Source organism: Ammospiza caudacuta, chromosome Z, assembly GCF_027887145.1.
Source record: "Ammospiza caudacuta isolate bAmmCau1 chromosome Z, bAmmCau1.pri, whole genome shotgun sequence".
Lineage (NCBI taxonomy): Eukaryota > Metazoa > Chordata > Aves > Passeriformes > Passerellidae > Ammospiza > Ammospiza caudacuta.
Genome location: NC_080632.1, coordinates 6,400,308 through 6,423,277, shown reverse-complemented (window position 1 = coordinate 6,423,277; position 22,970 = coordinate 6,400,308). Strand labels below are relative to the sequence as shown.

The 22,970-nt window shown below is 45.2% G+C and overlaps 1 protein-coding gene across 1 annotated transcript in view; it reads left to right on the top strand.

Moving 5' to 3' along the window:
• Nucleotides 1–5,770, top strand: part of LOC131571266 (serine/threonine-protein kinase PAK 3-like) — a 55,400-nt gene extending 49,630 nt beyond the window's left edge. Inside the window, 5 exon segments of the mRNA XM_058823916.1 lie at nt 108–225; nt 1,067–1,166; nt 1,616–1,812; nt 3,639–3,776; nt 5,681–5,770. Coding sequence (XP_058679899.1) covers nt 108–225; nt 1,067–1,166; nt 1,616–1,812; nt 3,639–3,776; nt 5,681–5,770 — 643 coding nt within the window.
• Nucleotides 5,771–22,970: the final 17,200 nt, after the last annotated feature.

The window sequence follows — 22,970 nt, the reverse complement described above, 5'->3', positions numbered from 1 at the left end:
TTCCTTTGATTCTGTCCTAGTCACAAAGGAACCTGGAAACGAGAATCAATCAAGAACACACCCTAGCCATGCATGTTCATCTCCAAACCCTTGTTTCCTTCTTTCAGCTACCTTGTGGGTGATGAACTCTGGCTAGTAATGGAGTTCATGGATGGAGGCACTCTGAGCGACATCATCAGCAAGACTTGCCTGTCTGAAGACCAGATGGCAGCCATCTGTCAGGAGGTCAGAAATCCGATCTGTGTTTCTGAGGGCTTGGGCAGGATTGTCTGGGGCTCAGAACAGGAGAGGTTTCATGTGCCAAGCTTTGTTTCTGTGTAGCTGGTATGCTATGGGCCAGTAAAAGCACTTCAAGTGAAAGGCCTGCCAGTGCCCCTGCATTCACTGTACTCAGGTCCAGTACTCTTATCTCCTGCTGTTGTACTCTGACTCTTCCTCTTGTATTTGTATTTGCTGTTCTCCATTTTGCCTCTCTAAACTTGCCTGGAGCCTGTTTTCACTGCATTCCTTGCATGTGAAATCAAAGTTGCTGGTGGCAGGATTTGTAAAAAAGCAGCAAAGAAAAAAGAGAGACTCATTTCTCACAGTCCTCCGCTGAAAAGGATAGTAGTGCAGCCAAAATGCTCTTTACTTCAGGAAGGTGACTGATGTGACACTTCCAAGTCTGTGCTGAGGCCAGCAATAAAACCTTTGTCATGCAGCCTCCCACCCAAAAGTGATCTGCTTCACACCAAAGGGAGGGACTTTTTCTTTCTCAGCAAAACCCTCATTTGTCTTCTGCATGGAGATAGCACATCCACTGCAGCAGCAGTCAACCTGGCTGGTTTGCAGGGGACAGTCTACAACAGCAGGTGCTGCTGCTCTTTCAAAAGCTGACATGCGTTTCCTCAGAAAGGTCCTGCTCTGCAAGTGTTGGAGCAGCAAGCTCTTCCTCTCAGTGGCACTGTGTTCTGCCGTTACTGCCCATTCCCCTGGAGAGGGAATCTTTTCGATTCTTTGTTTCCTTTCTTGTGTGATGAAATCCTATCACTTGTTTTTGCCCTCCTCTTTCTCTTTTCTATCTCAGTGCCTGCGAGGACTGTATTTTCTTCACTCAAACCATGTGATCTATCGAGATGTGAAGAGCTGCAACATCCTTCTCAGAACCAATGGTTCTGTCAAGCTGGGTCAGTATATTCTTGGTCAGGTGCAGCATTCCAGGGATGTGGGTGTAGGGCTGCTTTGAGTGACTGCCAGCGCCTCAAAAATGGGGCTGGTGGCAGTGCAGGGACCCCTGCTGTGAGTTGAGGGCACAGTTGCAATGTGCACAGAGGTATGAGAAGGAACCACAAGCAGTCAAGACTGCTCTTGGTCTGTGTGTGTCCCTTCCAGAGGGAGGGAGCTACAATCTAAAGCTTCAGGGGAATAAAGTCCACTGCTGGAGGGAGTGTTAAAAAACCTGGGGTTTTTTTGGATGTGGCCAACTTCATACTACCTTGGCTAAAGCCCCAAGGAAATCAAGCGTGGACAGTTCTCTGGGAGAATCAAGAGCACATTCTTAGACTGAGAGGGGGGAATTCTTTTGCTTGGTTTCCTAATTGGAGCTGGCTTTCATGGTTTGTTGTTTTCCCCACAGCTGACTTTGGCCTCTTTGCTCAGCTCACCCCTGAGCAGAGCAGACGGAGCTCCGTGGCCGGCACTTCTGGGTGGCTGGCGCCTGAAGTGGTGACAGGCCAACCATATGGCCCCAAAGTGGACATATGGTCTTTGGGAATCGTGGGCATCGAAATGGTGGAACAAGAAGTTCCTTGCAGGAATGCAACTCCTGTTTTGGTAAGGAACAAATAATGACTGATCCCAGTGTCTTTCTCACCTGTCCCATGTTCTGCATGTGCCATTGGACAAAATCCCATTGCCATCTGCTGGCCCCACTTCCACCAAGGTCCCCTTCTAAAAATGTCCCTGCAGCACATCAGCACCCACTATAGATTTGGTTGCATCAGAAGGGAAGTGGCAGTTCAGAAACCTAACCAGTTCAGAAAGTTGCCATTTTGGCCTCCAGCCATGCCTGACATTTCTCATTTGCTTTTTGAACCCTGTTGGAGCTGTGGCTCTTAAGGACAAGAATTTTTCAGTGGAACGGTTGGATGTGTGATAAATATCCTTTGAAATGGAGGTTGAGTCTTCCCAGTTACAATTTTACAGAAAAAGAAAAAGTGAAAAAGAAACAACCAACAATGCAATGCCCAAGCAGTTCTGCTTTCTTTTCCCTTTTTGAACCACAGCACATCAAATTTCCTCCATACTGTAGCATGTCTTTCAAATCCTGTGGGTCTTTGAAACTTTTAGATTTTCAAGTCATCTGTACATTGTTCAGTCATGTGTGTGGGATGCCTGGATGTGTTTAGGATGCGTTTTTCTCCAACTGCAGTTAGAATTGTACACCAAACCCTTGGCTGTTTCTTGGTACTTTAACAAGTTGATGAGCTTGCAGTCAGGTGCCTGGGCTGGGATCCAACGTGGGCAGTTGACGCCAGTGCTGTGTTTCTTTACCACAGGGGCAGGGCCATCCCTGGCCTGCACAGTTCTAATGACAGTGAGGACTCCAGCTCCCCACCATGGCCAGTGGCTGAGCAAGCTGCAGAGGGACAGGATAAAACCCCCTTTGTGACCTCTGGTGGTGTGGGAAAAGAAAGAAAGATGTCCTAATTATTTATAGTCAGGCAGAATGTGTTTGTTGTTTTAGGCCTGGAAATTTTCCTTTGGGTTGAAGAGGATAATAACAAAGTCTCTTTGGTCACCATCTATTTCAGTGCCACCAGCACAGAGATGTTTGCATTGTGATGGGCATTTTTATGGATACCAGGCCGCAGCCTGGGGTCATGGAGATGCTGCCAAACCTCCCATTTCTTACCCAATACTTTCTGCGATGGCCACACCTTTAATGCATTGACTTGAGCAAACAAATGAGCAGAGAGTGACCATAGGCATGGCACTTCTTCTTCTGATTTGACCATGAAAAGGTTTCCTTTTGCCACATAAAGAAGCAAAAATGTGCATTGAGAGACAGAGCTACAGGGGGCTCCTGTGCACCCAAGCAGGCATTTTCATCTCAATATATTTGTGCATGCATCTTAATGTGTCTGTGTTGAATATCAGATTCCAAATGTTTGTTTTCTTTTCCTGAGGAATAGCTGGTGGATTTCCTTTTTTTCCTTCCACTTACCACTGTTTTCTAGAAGAGGAAAAGAAGCTCAGTGAGATTTGTTTTATGGCAGTTGTGTTCCAGGGACCAACAAGCACTGCAGAGATGCCTTTCATGTACTAATCCTTGAAATTAGTTAGTATAGCAAAGTCCCTCTTCCAAAAAGCCTGTCAAGCTGGTGTGACTCCTTAGGGAAGCAAACATGCTTTGCTGATGTAGTTCCCACTTACTAGGTGAGTCAATGAAATCAGCTGTCAAGGCAAGATCTGCAGGATGGTGGAAAAGCTGTGGCTGCATCGGGGTTTGGGTTTTTGGTTGGTAAAGGAAAGTCATCTCTGGGTCTCTGCCAGGGCAGGAACTGCCACCGAAGAACAGAGGTTAAACAAAGAGATCTGGGAGAGTACCTAGAGATGTGAAAGTAGCAGGTGCAGCCTGCTGTTTCCTTTTACTGCAGGCACCACTCTTGACCGCCAGGGGAGAGAGACCACAGCTGCGGCAGCCCAACAGATTCTCGTCTTGCCTGCGTGACTTCCTGAGCTGCTGCCTGCAGATAGACGTGAAGTGTCGCTGGTCTGCCAAGGAGCTCCTGCAGGTAAAATGTGAAGGGACTGCGGGTGAAACAGGCTCTAAGGGATGGGCTCCTCCTCCACTCAAGTCCAAGTCATCAGCTGAGCCCCTTTCCTCCTCACCTCCACTCTTGCTGCTCTTGAAATGAAAATGGTGAGGAATCCTAGACTGGGCTGGGCTAGCAGGGCCCTGCAAAGGTCCTCCCTGGTTCAGTGAGCAAGGACATCTTTAAAGCAATCAGGTTTCTCAGAGCTCTTTGGCGCCTGACCTGGAATGGGGCACCTACAAGCTCTTGGGACAGCCTGTGCCAGTATTGCACTATGCTCTGAGTAAACAAGTTCTTCCTTAGACCTAGTCTGACTTGATCCGCATTTTGATTAAAAATATTCATCACATTCTGTTGTAACTGGACCTTTTAAAAAAGATGTCCCCACTTTCTTAAAAACCACCCTGAAGTCTTGGAAAGTGGCACAAGAGGAGCAGGGCATGGAAAGGTAGACACTGCTTTCTGTCCCTGTGGAAATTTGCATAGTGCCTTTCTTGCAAAGGCAGGGACCTATGTAAGTCATTGGAGTTTCCTGCAAGGAAGAAATCCCAGGGACAAAAAGCACCATTTCTAGAGCACCTGCAGGGCAAAAATCCCAGCAAGATGAAGACATCATAATAAACAGATGAGTGGGATTGCAGGCCAGGTTTGCCTGTGATGGCAAGGTCATGCACAGGATGATTGGAGGAGGAGATGGTCCCATTGCTGCTCTTTCTGGGTCTTTTTAGGATCTAGAGGAACCCTGACTGAGTCTCTGAAGCACTGAGCTTGGAAAGTCATGGTTCAATGTCCTTTGTTTTGTTTTTTTTCCTGTGGACAGCATCCATTTATACGTTCAGCCAAGCCAGCATGTATCCTAGCACCACTCATCAACGCAATCAAAAAGAAGAAGGAGGAGTGGAGAAAAAGAATGTAATAATCAAGGTCTTATCTCCATAACCAATTTAGAGTAGGATTGTAGAGTAGGACTCTAGGGTAGGATTGTTGAGTAGTTTTGGTTTATAGAGTAAGTTTATAGTTTAGGTTTATAGAGTAGGATTATTATTAAATAAAGTTTCTGAAACATCAACTCATTTGAAGATTCCCCTCCTTCAGACCCCTTCAGACAGCTCAGCATTTTCTTCTGAATGACCACTTGTTTTTTACTGGTGCTAAGTCACATGGCTTCTTTGGTGTGGTTTGTAAGTGGAGAAGGTTCTTCTTCATTCATCCTCTCCAGACTACACTGCCTTTGGAATATGGCCAACTGGCTGATTTTGGCACAGCTGTGGTATTTCTAGTTGAGGCAGAAAAAGTAATGGCATTTGCAGGCAAAACCAAAGGAGGGGTGAGGCAGCCAAGACACCATGTGTGGATTCAGGCCTTCAGTTGTCACTCAAGAGCATTTGAGTTCCTGCCACTTGGATTTGTATCCCTAAGTGCAATCTCATTGGCAGAAGGAGGGCCTTGCTCAAGTGAGAAAGCAGAAAGATCAGAGAGGGTGCTCGGGAAGGTCTCCTGTGGTGCAGAGCTTGACAATTCCCACAGAGAGGTACTCTGTTTTTTGACTGTTTCTGTTGCCTTGTTTTGTTTTTGTTACCCTGAATTTTCTGAAAGGAAGAAACCCCAGGGACAGAAAGCACAATTTCTAGAGCACTGGCAGGGCAAAAATCCCAGCAAGATGAAGCAACCAGAACAAATGGATGAGTGTGTTTCTGGGCCAGGTTTACCTATGATGGCAAGGTCCTGCACATGAAGATGGAGGTGCAGATTGTCCTGTCTATGCTTATTCTACATCTTTCTCGGAAGTAGAGGAATCCTGATGGAGCCTGCCTGTGAAGCACTTGAGCTTTGAAAATCATGCTTCACTGTTTTTTACTGCTTTGGTTTTTATTTGTGAGCAGCATCCATTTGTAACATCAGCTGAGCCTGCTTCATTCCTGGTGCCACTCATCATTTCAGTGAAGAGGAGGAAGGAGACGTTAACACTGTGATAATGACATCAGGACCATTTACTCCATAACTAGCTTAGAGTAGGATTATAGAGTAGGACTGTAAATCAATAAATTGTCAGGAACTTCAACTCATCTGGAAGATTCCATTATTTCTCACCCTGTGAATAAGCTCAGCATTTCCTTCTGAGCTATCAGTTGTCTCTTAAATGTGTAAAGTGACATGGCTTTCTTTGGTGTGTCTTGAATGTGGGGAAGGATCTTCTTCGTTCATCCTCCCCAGAGCACACTGCCTTTGGAATAGGACCCACTGGCAGGTTTTTGCCTAGCTGTGATATTTCTAGTTGAGGTAGAAAGGGCAATGGCATTTGCAGGAAAAAGCAAAGGAAGAATGGGGCAGGCCAAACATCCTGCGTGGATTCAGGCATTGAGTTGTGACTCAAGCACATTTGGATTCCTGCCGCTTGGATTTGTATCCCTAAGTGCAATGTCTTTGGCGGAAGGAGAGCCTTGCTCAAGCGAGAAAGCAGAAAGATCAGAGATGGTGCTCGGGAAGGTCTCCTGTGGTGCAGAGCTGTCAGTGCCTGTGAGGTGAGAGCGGGCCCGGCCTTGGTCGGGGTGGAGCCCCAGCAGAGCCCCGGCAGAGGCTGGAGCAGGCTGAGCCCCGGCAGAGACAGGCTGGAAGGAGGCCCTTGGAGCTGCAAGAGGCAGCAGCCAGGCCCTGGGTGCCTGTTCGTGGGAGCGGGCGAATCCTCCGCTCTCAGAGCCCAGGTGGCAGCTGGCTGCTGCCGAGGGGAAGCGCAGCCGTGCTGGGCACAGCCCAGCCTGGAGGCATTGGCTGTCTGCAGTGTGCCCAGGAGCAGAGAAAGGCCCAGGGCAGCCGAGGGCCACTGGGCTGGCTGAGGATCCTCCTCTTCTGCCAGCTGCCCTGCAACTCCTGGTAAAGGTCAGCAGTGTGTGCAGCACTCTGGGCACCGGGGCAGGGAACCGGGCTGCTCGGCAGGCTGGAGCACAGGACAGCCTCCTTCAGGCCCAGCACTTGTGCCAGGGCAAGCGAGGCCAGCGTAAGGCAGGGACAGCTTGGCAGGGCACATCTGCAGGAGCCAGTGCCTCACGCAGCTCTGGGAGGAAGCGCCTGCAATCCTACAGTTCTGCACTGAGCCAGAGAAAAGGTGTGAGATGCAGAGTGTTTGGCAGGAATATTCAGGCCCACCATGCCAGCCTGCTTTGTGCTGTCTGGCACACAGCAAGCACTGTGCAATGCAGCTCTGAGCTGCTGGGAGATGTGAGGGTTTTCCCTGAGTAGTGATTAGGAAGAGAGCAGAATAATTTCAGTAGGCATTTTGTGTTTTCTACATTAATTTCAGAAAGAAATTTGTAATGTGTCTTCATTCATCAATAGCACTTGCAGGACTTTATGACAAAATGTTTGTGTTTGATACCCACAATAGGAAGGAGAAGTGCTGGGAAAATATTTAAGTGTAATATCAAATGGGGCTTAGTCTTGTGAATTCCTTTAGCTTTAGCAGGCAACTTTTTCCTGTATTCCCCTATTACAGTACTTAATGTGTGCAAATGGGTATCTTGGCTTTGAGGATAGAGTCTTCCTTCTAAGAAGGTAGCTGGAATGCATTCAAGGGAAAGAAAGTGTAATATATGGTAGAAATAATTCCTGCTATTAAAGAATGTATGTTATGAGGATTGTAAAATCCAAAACGTGTCTCTGACCACACACGGCCCCGACAGCAGATGTCCATTCAGATTCAAACGAATTCCCAGACACAGCTAAGATAATGATCAATGCTTTCATGTAAGAATAGACGCTTCCAGGATGATGATCACCAGTATCTCGAGTCATCGGATACCGCCTAAGAGCAATCATTGCCCTGCTGATAGCATCAATCAAGATAGCCAGCGATGCCAGAATTATATATCTGATTACAAGGTTCTCCCAGAGCCCATCAACGCTTACTATCCACCTGGAGATGATCTTTGTCCCACTCTGCACACTGAAAGGAACAGCGATGAATGTGAAGAGTTACAAAAGAAATTTGGACTCCTTCGCCTCAGGCACAATAAACTGTATAAAACCTCACCGTAAGAAGCAGTTCTCATGAACTGGGGGGATTCCGATGTGATAGAGGTTGGATCCAGGTTTGATGCTGCCTCTTTGGCTATGGTGGTTTTGAAGACCATAATTCGGTCGTGTAGAAAGATTAATAGATCTTTTTGCAATTTTTGATAATTTGGCTCACAATTGATCATTTTTAACAATTCTGGTGACCCCAACATGATTTGAATTTGGGGTTCGTGGACCCCTTCCAAGCCAGAAGATGCCCCGCTGATTTCAGGAGTCTGAATGGGATTGGGAGTTTGTGAGACCAATCAAAAATCACTGAACCAAAACCAGAGCCACAGCCAAAGAGGGATAAAAACAGGCCCAGTTCTCGGAAACTCGGTACAATTGGAGGGGATCCACTTGGAAATCAACATGCACAAAGAATCCTCACGGGAAAGGAACCGTGAGTATCACGTGGTTGAGTGGGGTGTGACCGAGTGTGTGTGTGAGACGTGATTCTATCATGAAGCGAGTGTGGATTTCCACATAACACATTCCACACGATTGCATTTCTACTATCTCACGAGGGATGTGGTTGGTCAAGGGGGAAGCAGACGCTTTTTCTTAACACACGTGGGACCCAAGACTCATAGGGAGTTCAGGGGGGAATTGGTCACGGTTGGGTCAGAAAGGGGATAAAGACGGTCCTGGAAAATTCTGATAGCCTGTCTGCCTTCTGATCTGGAGGAACAGGTAAGAAAATCCGAGACCAGTTTAAAAGTCTGCGGAACGGTTCTCTGCGTGACTGGGTAAGACTGGTGGCGTTTCGCAAGCTCAGGAAATCGACATCGGACAGAGACTCGGGACCCACATCGAGCGTCCCAGCCGGAGGAGACAAGGTGAGAAAATTCGCAGGTGGGATTTTTGGAAAAATGGGGTTGGGAAAAAGCAGGTTCCAGAAAAAGCCCCAAGAAAAATCTCCCCAGGGTCCCGGGAAGGTTCTGCCAGAAATTCCAGGGGAAAATCCATTGGGATGGATGTTAGAACATTGGGACAACAGCCCCAGGAGAGTGGAGAGGTTCAAGGAAAAAATGATACATTTTTGCATGGAAAAATGGGGAGGAAAAGAGATCAGAAAAGATGTGGTTTGGCCAGTGTTCAGCACTTTTGAGGCGTGGACATGTGAGTCCCTGTACGACCATGTATTCAATCGCCGCCCGCAGGATTTCGAGGAAATTGAGTATGCTGAGATGTGGAGATATGCTTGTACGAGTTTATACCTGGTATGAGCTGGGGAAAGGAGTGGGAAGCCCTGGACAATCATCCCCTACCCCCTACCCCCTACCTTGTCCCTCCACCCCAGCCTGGACCAGCCCGGGTATCACTGGTGCCCACATTGCCTCCCGAGGTGGCAATCCCTCAGGGACTGGTCTCGGCATCGCCGCTCCCACTGGAGCAGGCTGCGGTGCCTTCCCTCCCATGTTAACAGGCAGTGGCGCCTCCGCCTCTATGTGAGCAGCCACTGCCACCAACCCTCCCCACGACCAAAGAAAATCAGGTAATTTTCCCCAAGAAAATCAGTCTCCCCTGGCCCATCAAACGATGCGGCAAACGAGAAGGGCAACCACAGGAGGCAGTGAGGATGAGGAGGAGAAGCCTGGCATCTCTCCTTTATGGGAGGTGCTGACGGCTCCGGGAGTTATTGGTTTCGTACATGTGCCAGTTGATACTGGAGATGTGAGGGCGTTCAAGAAAGAGATGGGAAAATAGATGGACAATCCTTTGGGGGTGGCAGAAAGACTAGATGAATTTCTAGGAACCAGCACCTACACTTATGAGGATCTCAATGCGATCCTGAGGTTGCTGTTCAGTAATGAGGAGAGAGAGATGATCAGACAAGCCACAATCAAAGACTGGGAATGTAGAAATCCCAATGGGGAGAGCAGGGACCAGAGGTGGCCAAACCAGAAACCATCCTGGAGTGCCCAGACGGAGCAGGGGAGGCAGAAAATTATAAATCTAAGGAACGTGATAATTCAGGGTGTCAGAGAACCGCTACCCAAGGGGCAGAACATGAGTAAGGTATTCAGAGAATGCGAGGGAAAGGACAAAATGCCCAAGGAGTGGTTGGAGAGGCTCCGAAAGAGTCTGAGAATGTATTCAGGGACAGATCCTGATTCTCCGATTGGGGTGGTTTTGTTGAAAACTCAGTTTGTGGCAAAATCTTGGGAGAACATACAGAAAAAGTTAAAAAAGACAGACAGATAGCAGGACAAGGGATTGCAGGAATTGCTCCGAGAAGCCCAGAAGGTCTACACAGAAGAGACGAAGAAAAACAGAAGATTCAAGCAAAGGTATTGGGAGCTGCAGAAACAGGAACAGGTCAGAGACATGGCAAAAGCAGCACCGGCAAAGAAGCAAAACCCTTCTGAAGGAAAAGGATTGAATAAACAAAAGAAGGGCTTTGAGTGCTATTACTGAAAGCAAAAGGGACACATTCAAAGGAATTGTCCCAACAAAGCCAAGGACCAGGCGGTGTTTCAGGAAGATTAGGGGTGTCAGGGGCTTTTCAGTTTGGGGTCCAGAACACTGAGGTAGCCCTTGATAAAATTAAGAATAGGACCCTACAGGCAAGAGATGTGTTTTTTAGTAGATTCTGGGGCAGAACGAACTGCGGTGCAACAGCTACCGCAAGGGTGCTCTCTAAGCAACGACTCGATGGTAATTGGGGCAAAAGGGTATCATAAAGGTGTTGAGATAGAGACAGAAAACAAAATATATACAGGAAATATGTTATTGATAAAGGACGTGGACTTTAATTTGCTAGAGCAGGACTTGATGGTAGCCCTGGAAATTGGTTTGGCAGTGGAAAATTCCTGGTTCAGGGTGAGACTGTATAAACTCACCGTCCAGAATGAGGAGAAAATAGATCCGAAGGTTTGGTATGTCCAAGGGGAGGCTGGACACAGAGCCAATCCATGTTGAAACTGAGAGACCAGAGGACCCCATTTGGGTCAAACAGTACCCCATCTCCATGGAAGGGAGGAAGGGATTGAAACCGGTGATTGATGAATTAATGAAGAAAGGAACGTTGGAGCCATGCAGGTCCTGGCACAACACCCCAATTCTGGCTGTGAAAAAGACGGACGGTAGCTACAGGCTAGTGCAAGATTTAAGGGCTGTGAATCAGAGAACTAAGACTTTGTTCCCCATGTTCTCAAATCCTTACACCCTGCTGAATTACATTTCTCCTGAGGACACGTGGTACAGCGTGATGAATTTGAAAGATGCTTTCTGGACCTGTTCTTTAGCAGAGGACAGCAGAGATTATTTTGAATTTCAGTGGGAAGACCCGGAGACGAACAGAAAGCAGCAGCTCAGATGGACATCGTTGCCCCAGGTCTTCATTGATTCCCCAAACTTATTCAGGCAAGCAGTAGCAGGTACTGAGTCACATTGTACCAACAGAGGGGACAAAATTGCTACAATATGTAGATGATTTGTTGGTTGGAAGTCCAAGGGAGGAAGTTGTGTGGGCGAGTACCATTGAACTTTTGAACTTTTTAGGGGAAAAGGGGTTGAAGGTGTCGAAATTGAAGTTGCAATTCACAGAGCCCGAGGTCAGGTACTTGGGACATTGGTTAACCAAGGGAAAAAAGAGATTAGATCCAGAAAGGGTGGCAGGGAATATTGCCTTACCACCCCTGCAAACAAAAAGGGAAGTCAGACAACTTTTGGGTCTGTTGGGATACTGCCAGCCGTGGATTGAAGGGTACAGTGAGAAGGTGAAGTTTCTATACAAGAAACTCACAACGGACAGAGTCAAATGGACAGAAAAAGACGAGGACAAATTTAGGGGAGTCAAGGAAGCACTCATGGCAGCACCAATGCTGAGCCTCCCTGATGTGAAGCAACCATTCCAGTTGTTCGTGGACTTGAGCAATCACACACCACATGGGGTGCTGACACAGGACTGGGCAGGGGTCAGGAAACCAGTAGGTTACTTGTCAAGGCTTTTGGACCCAGTCAGCAGAGGCTGGCCCACCTGCTTGCAAGCGATTGTCACTGCAGCATTGCTGGTGGAGGAAGCTAAGAAAGTAACCTTCAGGGCACCTTTGGTAGTATTTGCACTGCACAATGTGTGGGGCATACTACAACAGAAAGCAGACAAATGGCTCACTAATGCTAAATTTCTAAAGTACGAGGCCATTTTGATTCATTCACAGGATTTGGAATTGCAGACAACAACCACACAAAACCCTGCGCAGTTCTTGTTTGTGGAAGCTTTGGAGGAACTCGTTCACGATTGTGTGGAAGTGGTTGAGTTGCAGACAAAAATCAGAGAGGATTTGGAGGAGGAAGAATTAGATGAAGGGGGAAAAATGGTTTGTAGATGGGTCAAGCAGGGTTATTGACACGAAAAGAACGTCAGGGTCTGCAGTTGTGGATGGACAAATGGGAAAAGTGATTGAAGCGGGCCCCTGAGTGTGGGTTGGTCGGCACAGGCTTGCGAACTGTACGCAGTTGTCCTAGGGTGACATTATGATGCTTGTATCCCCATTCATGTGTTCTGTTAATGTTGGATATTATGTTCTGTACCTTTAAGACTGGCTCTGAATAGTGAAAGTTTTGTTTTGGTTTTCTTATCAGCCTGGCTGGGACATGGGGACTGCGACTTTTGCTGCTTTTCTCTTTGCTCTTGCTCTTGCTTGCTTCACTCCTGCTAGCTTTTGCTTCTGCTCATTACCTAGTTTAGCTAAACAGTCCAAATTGCTTCCTGGACTGTTTCTCCTCTCCTTTATTCGACCATCCCGAACCTGCTCTGGACTGGGACCTGGGAACACCGAGAGTTTACACCTTGTGGCCTGCAGCAGCTGCCCCAGCGCTGGAGGGACTGAGAACAGAGCGACCACTCCCTGAGAGAGACTTTCTGAATTTGTCATCTTTTTCAGAGTGGTGTCATCTGGTATTGTTCATTCTGTGTGCTGGGGGATGCAGTGCCTGTTAAATAAACTGGTTCTTTCCACTTCTCTCTGAAGAATTCTTCCTGAACCTGTTTGGGAAAAAGGCCGTGTGGGTTTGCTTTCTGGAGGGGCCCTCCTTTGGAAATTCTCTACCAAATTTGCCCAAAACCAGTACAGCAGTTCTGAGAGCCTTGAAAGTACTGAAGGGGAAGAAGGGAAAAATTTTTACAGACTAGCTATGCCTCTAGGGTGGTTCACACCTTCGGGAAAATCTGGGAAGAAAGGGGGTTGATCAACATGCGGGGAAAGGGACTGATGCATGGAGAATTGATCTGGTAAATCTAGGAAGCACTAAGGGGGCCAGAGGAAATTTTGGTGGTCCACATGAAGGGCATCAGGCAGGGATGCAGTTCCGAACCTGGGGAAATGCTGCTGGCAACTGTATACATTCATGAATGAGACAGGGCACTCCAAACCAGTGTCGTGAGCTGTTTATTCAACACATCAGTCTCAGTACATTGTTAGGACAATGGAGACAGATTATGTTAACAGCTCTCTGATCCAAAGGAAATGCCAAGGGGGTGTTACATTACAGCATAACATAAAGCCATCCCAGCATAGGTTTCAGCCAATTACACATAGAGCAAGACATATTGACAAAAATTCTATCCAATCATATGAAACACACCTAATGGTAGTTAACACAATGGCTTGTTCATGAGAGACAAAGCACAGAGACTCATTCATACTAACCTTCTAAAGATATACATTAAAAAACCTTGTTGCAATCTATGAAGACATTACAAAAGTTTACTGTGCTATTTCTCACCTCTGCTCTACTGCTTAGAAAACTTTTTGCTGTATTAGCAATGTTCACAATTCTGCTGTCAGAGGCCTGCCTTTTTAACCACTTTTCTAAAAACCCTCTAATTTTATGAATCCCAGCAATTCCCCCTCTCTGTTGACTCAAAAAGAAACTTGCATTTTCTTGTCTTTTACTACTTGCTTTTCATAGCTCTACTATAAAATTTCTGCTTATTATCTGCTGGAGGCCTATCCACGCTGATCCTAAGCATTGCTCTGTTACAGTACAGCAACTTAATGCTCTGAAGACCCAGTCCTTGAAAGAGATATGAATCGCGTTTGACAATACTTACAAGTCATTGTTCAAAAAACTCTGGTCGATTCCAGGGTCTTAATTCAAAACCTTCCTCCATCTCTACACATTTGTCTACTACCTCCATGAGATTTTGAACACTCTCTGTGCTTCTACTTCCTAATTCTCTCTCTTGTATGACAAAAACTTCTCAGACCGTTTTGTTCATCTATTCGCAGTACACACTGAAGTATGCAGGGTATTACTATCAATATCAATACCAGAACACCCAATACATAAAGACGTATCTTGCAAAGTTGCCTTAGCCAAGGTGCAAAGCTCTATTCTTGAAACAAGTCATCCAGCCAGGAACCACCATCTTCTTTAATTTGAGCTGTCAGATCTTTCAGGTTTTGTACGCTTCTGTGAATGGATTCAGAATGATCGGACAAATTCATACAACACAATCCTTCAAATTCCTCACAACCATGCCCTTGTGCTAGTAAAAGAAAATCAATGGCTGCTCTATTTTGAAGAGTAGCATGTCTAACACTATCATCATCGGTTAACATATCACTAATTGCAGAGGATGTGACATTAGCTTGTTTGCTCAGCCAGCATCCAACTCGATCTAATTGTTTCAATGCCACTGCTGAAGCCAATTGGGGTAAAAACAAACCTGCTGAAACCCTTCTGGCAGCATTCCAAAGCATAAAATCACTCTGACAGTTCTCCTCATAATGAGGAACAGCTCCCGTTCTCCTTTGTTTCTTTTTCATAACTGCTTTGGCAGTGGGGGCAATTATAGTGAGCATACCAATGCTACAAGGGCCACCTTCAAGGTGTGCTGGAATACCTTGCCAAGATCTGTCTCCACAAATGAACCAATACCCCTTTGGCAATTGCCATGGATATTGATCAGCCTCAGAAAGCACATCCCAACTGTTTGAAAAATTACACCAAAATATCAAATTCCTATATGCAAAATGGTGGGGGGTAACATTGTACTTTGGGGGATGACCTTTTCGCCAGGCACAAGCTATGCAAGTAAAGCAAAAATCCATGGTCAAAGAACCAAGGATTTCTAATTCTTGAGGTTCAGATGCTGCCTTGGGAAGTTTTTTGGACCAAACATTCCAGTTCAATGAGGGATTGTTTCCATTGTCAATTCCACCTGGCTTACCATTGGATTGTTTTTGACCAAAGGCAACTCTTTTACTGGCACACCAACCAGACAGGTTGAAAAAGGTTTTTCTGGTTCCGAGTTAGACAAACATATAGTATCCGAGCCAGCTGCCTTGGCTAAGGTCACCCAAACATTTGTTTTCGGTTGTTCCACAGGCAAATCTGCACAAAAAAAAAAACAATTAAAATCCACCAATACGAACATACAACTTGAATTTGCTCCATCTTTTTCATGAGCTAAGTTTTGGCAGAATCCTTACAGATATATCAATTTTAAAATTTTGTTCTTAACAAAAACAATAACCTAAACTTTTGCCAAAAATTAGCTCTGTTAAACAAACATTCAACATACAATCGACACACTCATAAATAACATTAATACAAAATCAGATTTTGCCAGTTGTACTGATGCACAAAGAACGTCAGGCACAAGGAACGTCAGGCGAGACCCGGGATCCCGCTGCTCGGCTCACGTCTGCGTACTTGCTTTCTCTGTTCTGGGTTCGTCAGCAGGTTCTGAGGTGCGATATGGCTTGACGTTTTTGGCAGGGACCCACTTAATTCCAGCACCTGTAGAGACAGAAGCATACCCTTTGTCCCATGTTATTAATCGAAAAGGACCTTCAATCTGTCCAGTTTCAGGGTTTCTAATTAGAAAAGCAGGATTTTCTTTCAGTTTTGCCTGTGTGTTATATGAAAAGTGCCTAAAGATGGGTGGATCGGGTTCTGCACTTGAACTGTTTAGAAAATTAAAAACATACAGAGCCTTGTTCAGCCTCATCTGTGGTGTCATCTCCATTCACCCTCTCTGTTGATCTAAAATGCATTTTAGGGTTTGATGTGTCCTTTCAATAATTGCTTGGCTTGTGGGAGAATGGGGAATACCAAATATGTGCCGAACACCCCATTCGTTGAGAAACGTGGCCAATTTTTGAGATATGTATGCGGGACCATTGTCAGTTTTTACTTCTTGGGGTACACCCAGTGAAGCAAAAGCTTGCAGGAAATAATGACAGGCATGATTGCCTGTTTCACCTGTGTGAAGGGAAGCAAAAATTGCACCAGAAAACGTGTCCACTGAAACATGAATTTTTTTGAATTTACCAAAGGAAGGGTATTTAGTGATGTCTGTTTGCCACAACTGCAGGCTTTGCAAGCCTCAGAGTTTGACCGCTCCTGTAGAAGCAGGAGGTTGCACAAGCTGACAGTCAGGGCAAGTACTGATAGCTTTAGCTTGATTTTTAGAGATTTGAAACATTTGTACAAGTGCTTGTGCATTTTGGTGAAAAAAAAGCATGACTCGATTTTGCTTGTTCAAAAATGTTTGGCAAAGTGTTTGAAATAACCATTGTCAGTTTGTCCGCTCTCACATTTCCTTCCACTAAAAATCCAGGAAGCAAAGAATGAGGCCTGATGTGAGAAACAAAATATGGATTAGGTCTATATTGCAAAGTTGTAAAAAGACATGAAAGCCAACAATATAAAATTTTGTTGCTAACATCCTTTAAAATTGTCCCTTCTAATCTCTTAACCACAGTAGCAACATAAGCAGAATCTGTGATTAAATTAAAAGGTTTGAGGGAAAAGCTGAAAATCTCGAATGACAGCAGGATTTTCCGTAACAGAGCAATGAGCTTGTCTTCTTTGGAGAGATGATTTCTCAGCCTTGGATGTTTGTTGTATCCTAGGATTTTGGTCATAAAAATGTCAAGTCCAGCAGGCTGGATTTCAGTCCCAACACTAGCACAGGTTTGCTGCATCTCTGTCTGCGTTGAAGCTGAAATGAGCAAATCATCTATGCCGTGGAGAATCTGGAATCTTGGAAACTTCTGTGAACTGAGGACAAAACTTATACAACAAGACATTAGCAGATCATATACATCATGTCAATCATATCTTATCACAGGTAGAAAGTTATTTTGGTTGAAACGTTTACACATGACAATCCTTTTTTAACATGACCAGGTTTACAACAAACAAAGCAATGAGGCCTTTTGTCAGAATCCAACTGCCAGTGCTAACAGCTTTTCAATTTTATCCATTCGTTGTGTCAAATTGTCTTCCAATATTTTTCCCAAAGCATTTACCTGTGAATTTGAAGGAACCCATAAGTCTACTGCAAGCTGTTAGCATCTGGGTAATGGTTGGAGGCTGATCAGGCAAAGTTAAAATCATTTTTCTACATTCATCATTAGCCTTTACATAAACAAGGTTTTGAACAATATAGGAATGGGCTTGTTCATCTGGACATTGCCTTTCGACTGCTTGAGTTAATCTATCCAAAAAAGAACCATAGGATTCTGTTTCACCTTGTTTGATCAGTGGATAAGAATTTAAATGTGGGCCAGCTGGCTCAAGTGAAAACAAGGCCTTTCTTGCAGCATCTTTAATATCTGTTAATACAGGCCAAGGCAGGTCTACTGCTTGATTTTCAGCTCTATGGTAAGGTGAGTCACCTGCTAATTGAGCAACATCTAAATCTGCATAATCAGTATTTGCATATCCTTCAACCAGCTTATTAAGAAGTTTTTTCCATTGTAATTCCCATAGGTGGTACTGTGAATTGGTTAAAATCAGAGAAGCCACATTCCTACAATCAGCAAGGACTAAATCATAAGAGTGAAAATTATTTTTCAACACATTGTTAAAATAGGGAGAAGAGAATCCACTTTCTTTCAAAGCCTGACGTAATTCCTTTATATCATGGTGACTGAGTCTTTCATATCGTGGGTTTTGGTCATTCCTACCATCTCTTACTGGTAATGCAAGGAATTGTTTCTTTGAGTCTAAATCTTTTTCTAACCTCTGATTAATGTAAGGAAAATCTGGCAACCTTAATGGGAAATCAGAATTTTCACTTTGTTCAATTGTAGTTTGCTTGTTACCTCTGATCTCTCATCAATACCTTTTCTGACTCTGGAAAGCAGACCATTTCACTAATACCAGACATTCCAGGCATTTTGCCCATGTCCAAATTCTTGACAGGGACATTGTAAGCTTTTCTGGGAACTCGTCCAGCTCCAGGAACACGTCCAGCTCCGGGAACTCGTCCAGCTCCGGGAACTTGGCCAGCTCCGGGAACTCTGTCAGTGTGAATATGAGGACACACCTCCAGATTCTTGGCAGAGACTTCCAAACAACACGGCCTCCTTGGAGCCCTGCCATGAAGGACAGGGGAGGGCTCCATCAGACAACACGCCTCCTCCGAAGCCCTGCCCAAAGGGGCCAGGAAGGAGGTGTGTTCCCTGAATCCAGGAACAAAGCCAAAATTTGCCTCAGTGTTCGTTCTCGAATTTATATCTCTGATAACATTAGAAGCATTACTGCATGTTTCACAGTGTCTCCCTGCCAACGAAAACTCAGCTGGAGAGCTGCCAACATCAAACTGAGGATTTAAACTTCTATCTTTTTTCTCCAAATTAAGAGGAACAAACTCCGGGGTTTTTAAAACTTCAAATTGTGTTTTTCCAGAGAACTTTTTAAGATGTTCTGCTCTTTCATCCAGCTCTTTCCTCCCTCTAGCTTGACTCAATTCCTGGCTACCACTGCCAATCATTACATTTGATTCTACTCCCCTGCTCTCTGGAAGCAAAGCTGCTGTTTCTTTCTCTGTATCAATAGCTTGGCAAGCCATAGAAAATCCAGGCCTTGACTTATTGGAACAGTTCACCAAAAAAGAATTCCTAGAATTCCCAAGCACCTGACATGCTTGAACTGAACTTGGAGCGGCAATTTCCCAAGAAGGAGCAACCCCCACAGCTCCAACCCCCCCATCAGGGAGAGTAGACTCCAAATCAGTTTTCACTGTCCATGCACGCACAACTTTAGAACACACAGTCTCTTTATCACAAAACCTCTTTTCATCTCCCCTTTCTACACATCTTACCCCCTCCCCCGAAAAAGTTTCACAAATTTTCACATTCCCAGAATGCAACAAAAAGTCTGAACAGTTTTCCTGACAAGGCAAGAGTTCCTTTTTTCCCAGAGGAGGGACGGAAGGCTGTTTTCGGCTGCAGGGATGCTAGGAAGCCCGGGAGAAACAGAGGACGCAACACTGTCCACAGAGTCTGGAGATACACCCGATAAGCATGCAAGATCCATTTTACTTGGATTTAAAGAGTCAGTGCAAGATATTTTGTTTTGTGAGTCAGAACTGTCCTGGTTAATATTAGTCTGTTTAAAACACTCCAGCAAAGCCCTAGAGACTGGTACAAGCACACTTAGGCTCTCATTTTTTTCGAGAGAGAACAAGTTATAGATTCTCCAGTTTATCTGATCCCAAAAATCAAAGGTAAAAGCAGACTTTAAATTTATATTTTGAGTATTCGCTTTCACCTAGATGAGTAAATTTTTAAGCTCAGTTTTTGAGATATCAGAACATCCTTTCTCATGTAACATTGTGTCTAATTGGTAAAATACATCCCATTCTGCTTTAGTTAAGAGATTTCCCATTTTCATCATCCAGGTGCCCCCTTGTAAAAGGATTACTTACAAACACATAGGCTGCAGGCAGCGAGGGGGATGGTAAAGTCTTCCTGATTAACACCTGGGTCTCCAGCGGCCAGGTTTTCCACAATTTTCTTTTTTATCCTAGTCTACTTTCCTCGCACGAGGTACACCATTTGCCACTGGCAACTATATACATTCACGAATGAGACAGGGCACTCCAAACCAGTGTCGTGAGCTGTTTATTCAACACATCAGTCTCAGTACATTGTTAGGACAATGGAGACAGATTATGTTAACAGCTCTCTGATCCAAAGGAAATGCCAAGGGGGTGTTACATTACAGCATAACATAAAGTCATCCCAGCATAGGTTTCAGCCAATTACACATAGAGCAAGACATATTGACAAAAATTCTATCCAATCATATGAAACACACCTAATGGTAGTTAACACAATGGCTTGTTCATGAGAGACAAAGCACAGAGACTCATTCATACTAACCTTCTAAAGATATACATTAAAAAACCTTGTTGCAATCTATGAAGACATTACAAAATTTACTGTGCTATTTCTCACCTCTGCTCTACTGCTTAGAAAACTTTCTGCTGTATTAGCAATGTTCACAATTCTGCTGTCAGAGGCCTGCCTTTTTAACCACTTTTCTAAAAACCCTCTAATTTTATGAATCCCAGCAGGGAAACAATTTGGCAAACCAGGAAGCTAAGACCATGGCACTGATGATGGTAAGTACCCCAGAAATTGAAGGGATCAAGGTCCCAGACTACCCTCCTCAACACTCCCAAAAGGAGATTGAAAGCTATGAGAAGATTGGGGGGAAATTGGAGGATGGTAAGTGGAAATTGCCAGATGGGAGAGAACTAGTCTCTAAGAGTTTTACCAGGAGGATTTTGAGGACACTGCACCAGTGAACACAATGGGGGGCGCAGGCCCTAGTGGAACAATTTTTGAAATTTTTCGAGTGCAGGGGAATTTATGAATTGGCCAAACAAGAGGTACAAGGACGCCTGATTTGTCAGAAAATTAATAAGACTAAAGCAAGACAGGCCATTCTGGGGAATCGCCCCATTGCATACCAACCCTTTGAAAGGATTCAAGTCGATTTCACTGAATTGCCCAAAGTGGGGAGGTTCAAATTCGTGCTGGTGATTGTGGACAAATTGACCCACTGGGTGGAGGCTTTCCCCAGGCCTCCGGCAACAGCTCAGACAGTGTCCAGAAAATTGCTAGAGGAAATTGTGCCCCAATATGGGTGGTGAATTACATTGATTCGGACCAAGGAACTCATTTTATGTCAAAAATTATTAAGCAGATTGCAGAGGCACTAGGCATTCAATGGGAATACCACACTCTGTGGCATGCCCAGAGCTCAGGACAGGTGGAAAGGATGAATCAGGCTTTGAAAGTGTAGTTGTCCAAATTAATTTTAGAAACTCAAATGTCTTGGATGAAATGCCTGCCTTTAGCATTGCTTAATATCAGGACAATGATATATTGCTTAATATCAGGACAATGATAAATTCATTCGGAGATGGGGCTCTCACCCTTTGAAATGCTATATGGAATGCTATATAAGCATGGGATGCTGGTGGGACACCCTAGGCTTGAGGACAGTCAGATTCAACCATATTTGTTTGCGATCAACAAAAATTTACAGGCTTGTCCAGCCCTTGCTGCTTGACTAAAAGGCTGCAACTGTGGTGTTTTCACCTCAGAGACACTTTTGGCTAAGCTGGATGCTGCAGCTGGGCATTAGAGACAAGTCCAGACATGCAGCATCTCAGGTTTACCTTGGCAGAGTAGCTTTAAGGCAAGAATGAAGGAAAGGAGTTGGGTTCTGCTAGAGAGTTTCAATCCAGAGCTTTATTCCTGGCCCCAAAGGCCTCTGAATCCAGTAACAGCTCTAACAGAACCTCTCAAACCGCGTGGTTGCTGTTCCTTTTAACCTCAGGGAGAGGGGGAGGAAAGAGGTAGGGTTCTCACCAACCAGGTGCAGGGGGAGAAGTCTCTGAGGGGAAATGACACCAGGATGGCCCAATGTCCTCCAGGGGTGTAAGGCATCTTTTGAACTCTGCCAATCACTCAGTGGCCTTCTGGAATGCCAGGACTGAGAGACAGTGCTCAGCAGGGGTCAGGGTGGGGAAAAGGAGAGGTGATTGACACAACCTCTGGGGAAGAACCTCTTCTTTCTGGGGAAGAAATCTACAGGGAGAAACCCAAGGTATCTGAGGCAACCCATGACATCACACTGCAACATCTCCCCCTTGTTTTGTTTAAAATGAAGAGGACTGGGTTTGGGGGGAAAATCCTTGCCAAACCACAGTAGGTAAATTGGTTCCTCCTTTTCAGGAGGGTCAGTGTTTTCTTCTGCGGCTTCCATATCATCATCTTCTGGAAGACTGAGGGCTTCCAAATGGTAGACTTCCGCAGGGGAAGATGAGCTTGAAATTAACTTGTGAACCATGTACTTGATTAGTCTGAAAACAATGCTACTGGCTACAATAACAATAACTAGAATAAACAATACTAAAGTACAGTTTTCAGCATAGGTCTCAACCAGCCTGAGAGTCCCCAGCCCTTGAACAGTCATCTCAGCCAGTTGTATGTTTCTCTCTTGATATCATAATTTCAGGGTGGTCCATACATTTGGTTTGGGCTGACGGACAATCCAGGAGATTGCTGGTGGAATGATTGCGAGGAGCAGGCTCAGTCTCATGGAGACTGCACACAAACAGTGTGATCTCAACTGGTACAAGGAACTTCAGAAAAACATATATTACAAACTATTCCAGATAGGAAGCTTAAATGGAATTTCTTCCAGGGAACACGTGCAGTGTTTCCTTCTCCAAAGCAGCATTAGCAACCTGGGGTGCTTCTGTAGACTTCCCTGAGAACTTGGGGACCTAGGGCCTTACCCATTTGGAAGGAACCCACTTTGAACTAGAGAGGGTGGACATGCAGGTGTATCCACGTCCCCATGTAACGAATTTATAACTGTCCCACTGTCTTCCAAGTCTCAGGGTCCTTTATTAAGACTGAAGGTTTTTCTTTCACTAACACCTGACTGCTCCCCCCAAAGTGGCGTACGAAGGGCAGATTCAGGGTGTCAAAAGAACAGTTCAGAAAACTGATTGTGAACAGTGCCCTGGACAACTGGATGTGGGGAGGTTCCACCTTCAGAACCTGATGTTGCTGGTCCAGGACTCTTTTGACATCACAGTGAGTCCTTTCTACTATGGCTTGACCTGTAGGCGAGTAGGGGATGACTGTTTTTTGCTCTACTCCCCATTGCTGCAGGAAACTCCTGAATTCCATGGATTTGTAAGTGGGCCCACTATCATATTTCAACTCTTTGGGGATGCCCATGAAAGAAAAATCCTGTAAGAGGTGCTTTATGGCCTTGGAAGATAATTCTCTTGTGTGGACAGAGGAATGGACTGCTCCAGAAAAGATATCTACACTAACATGAATG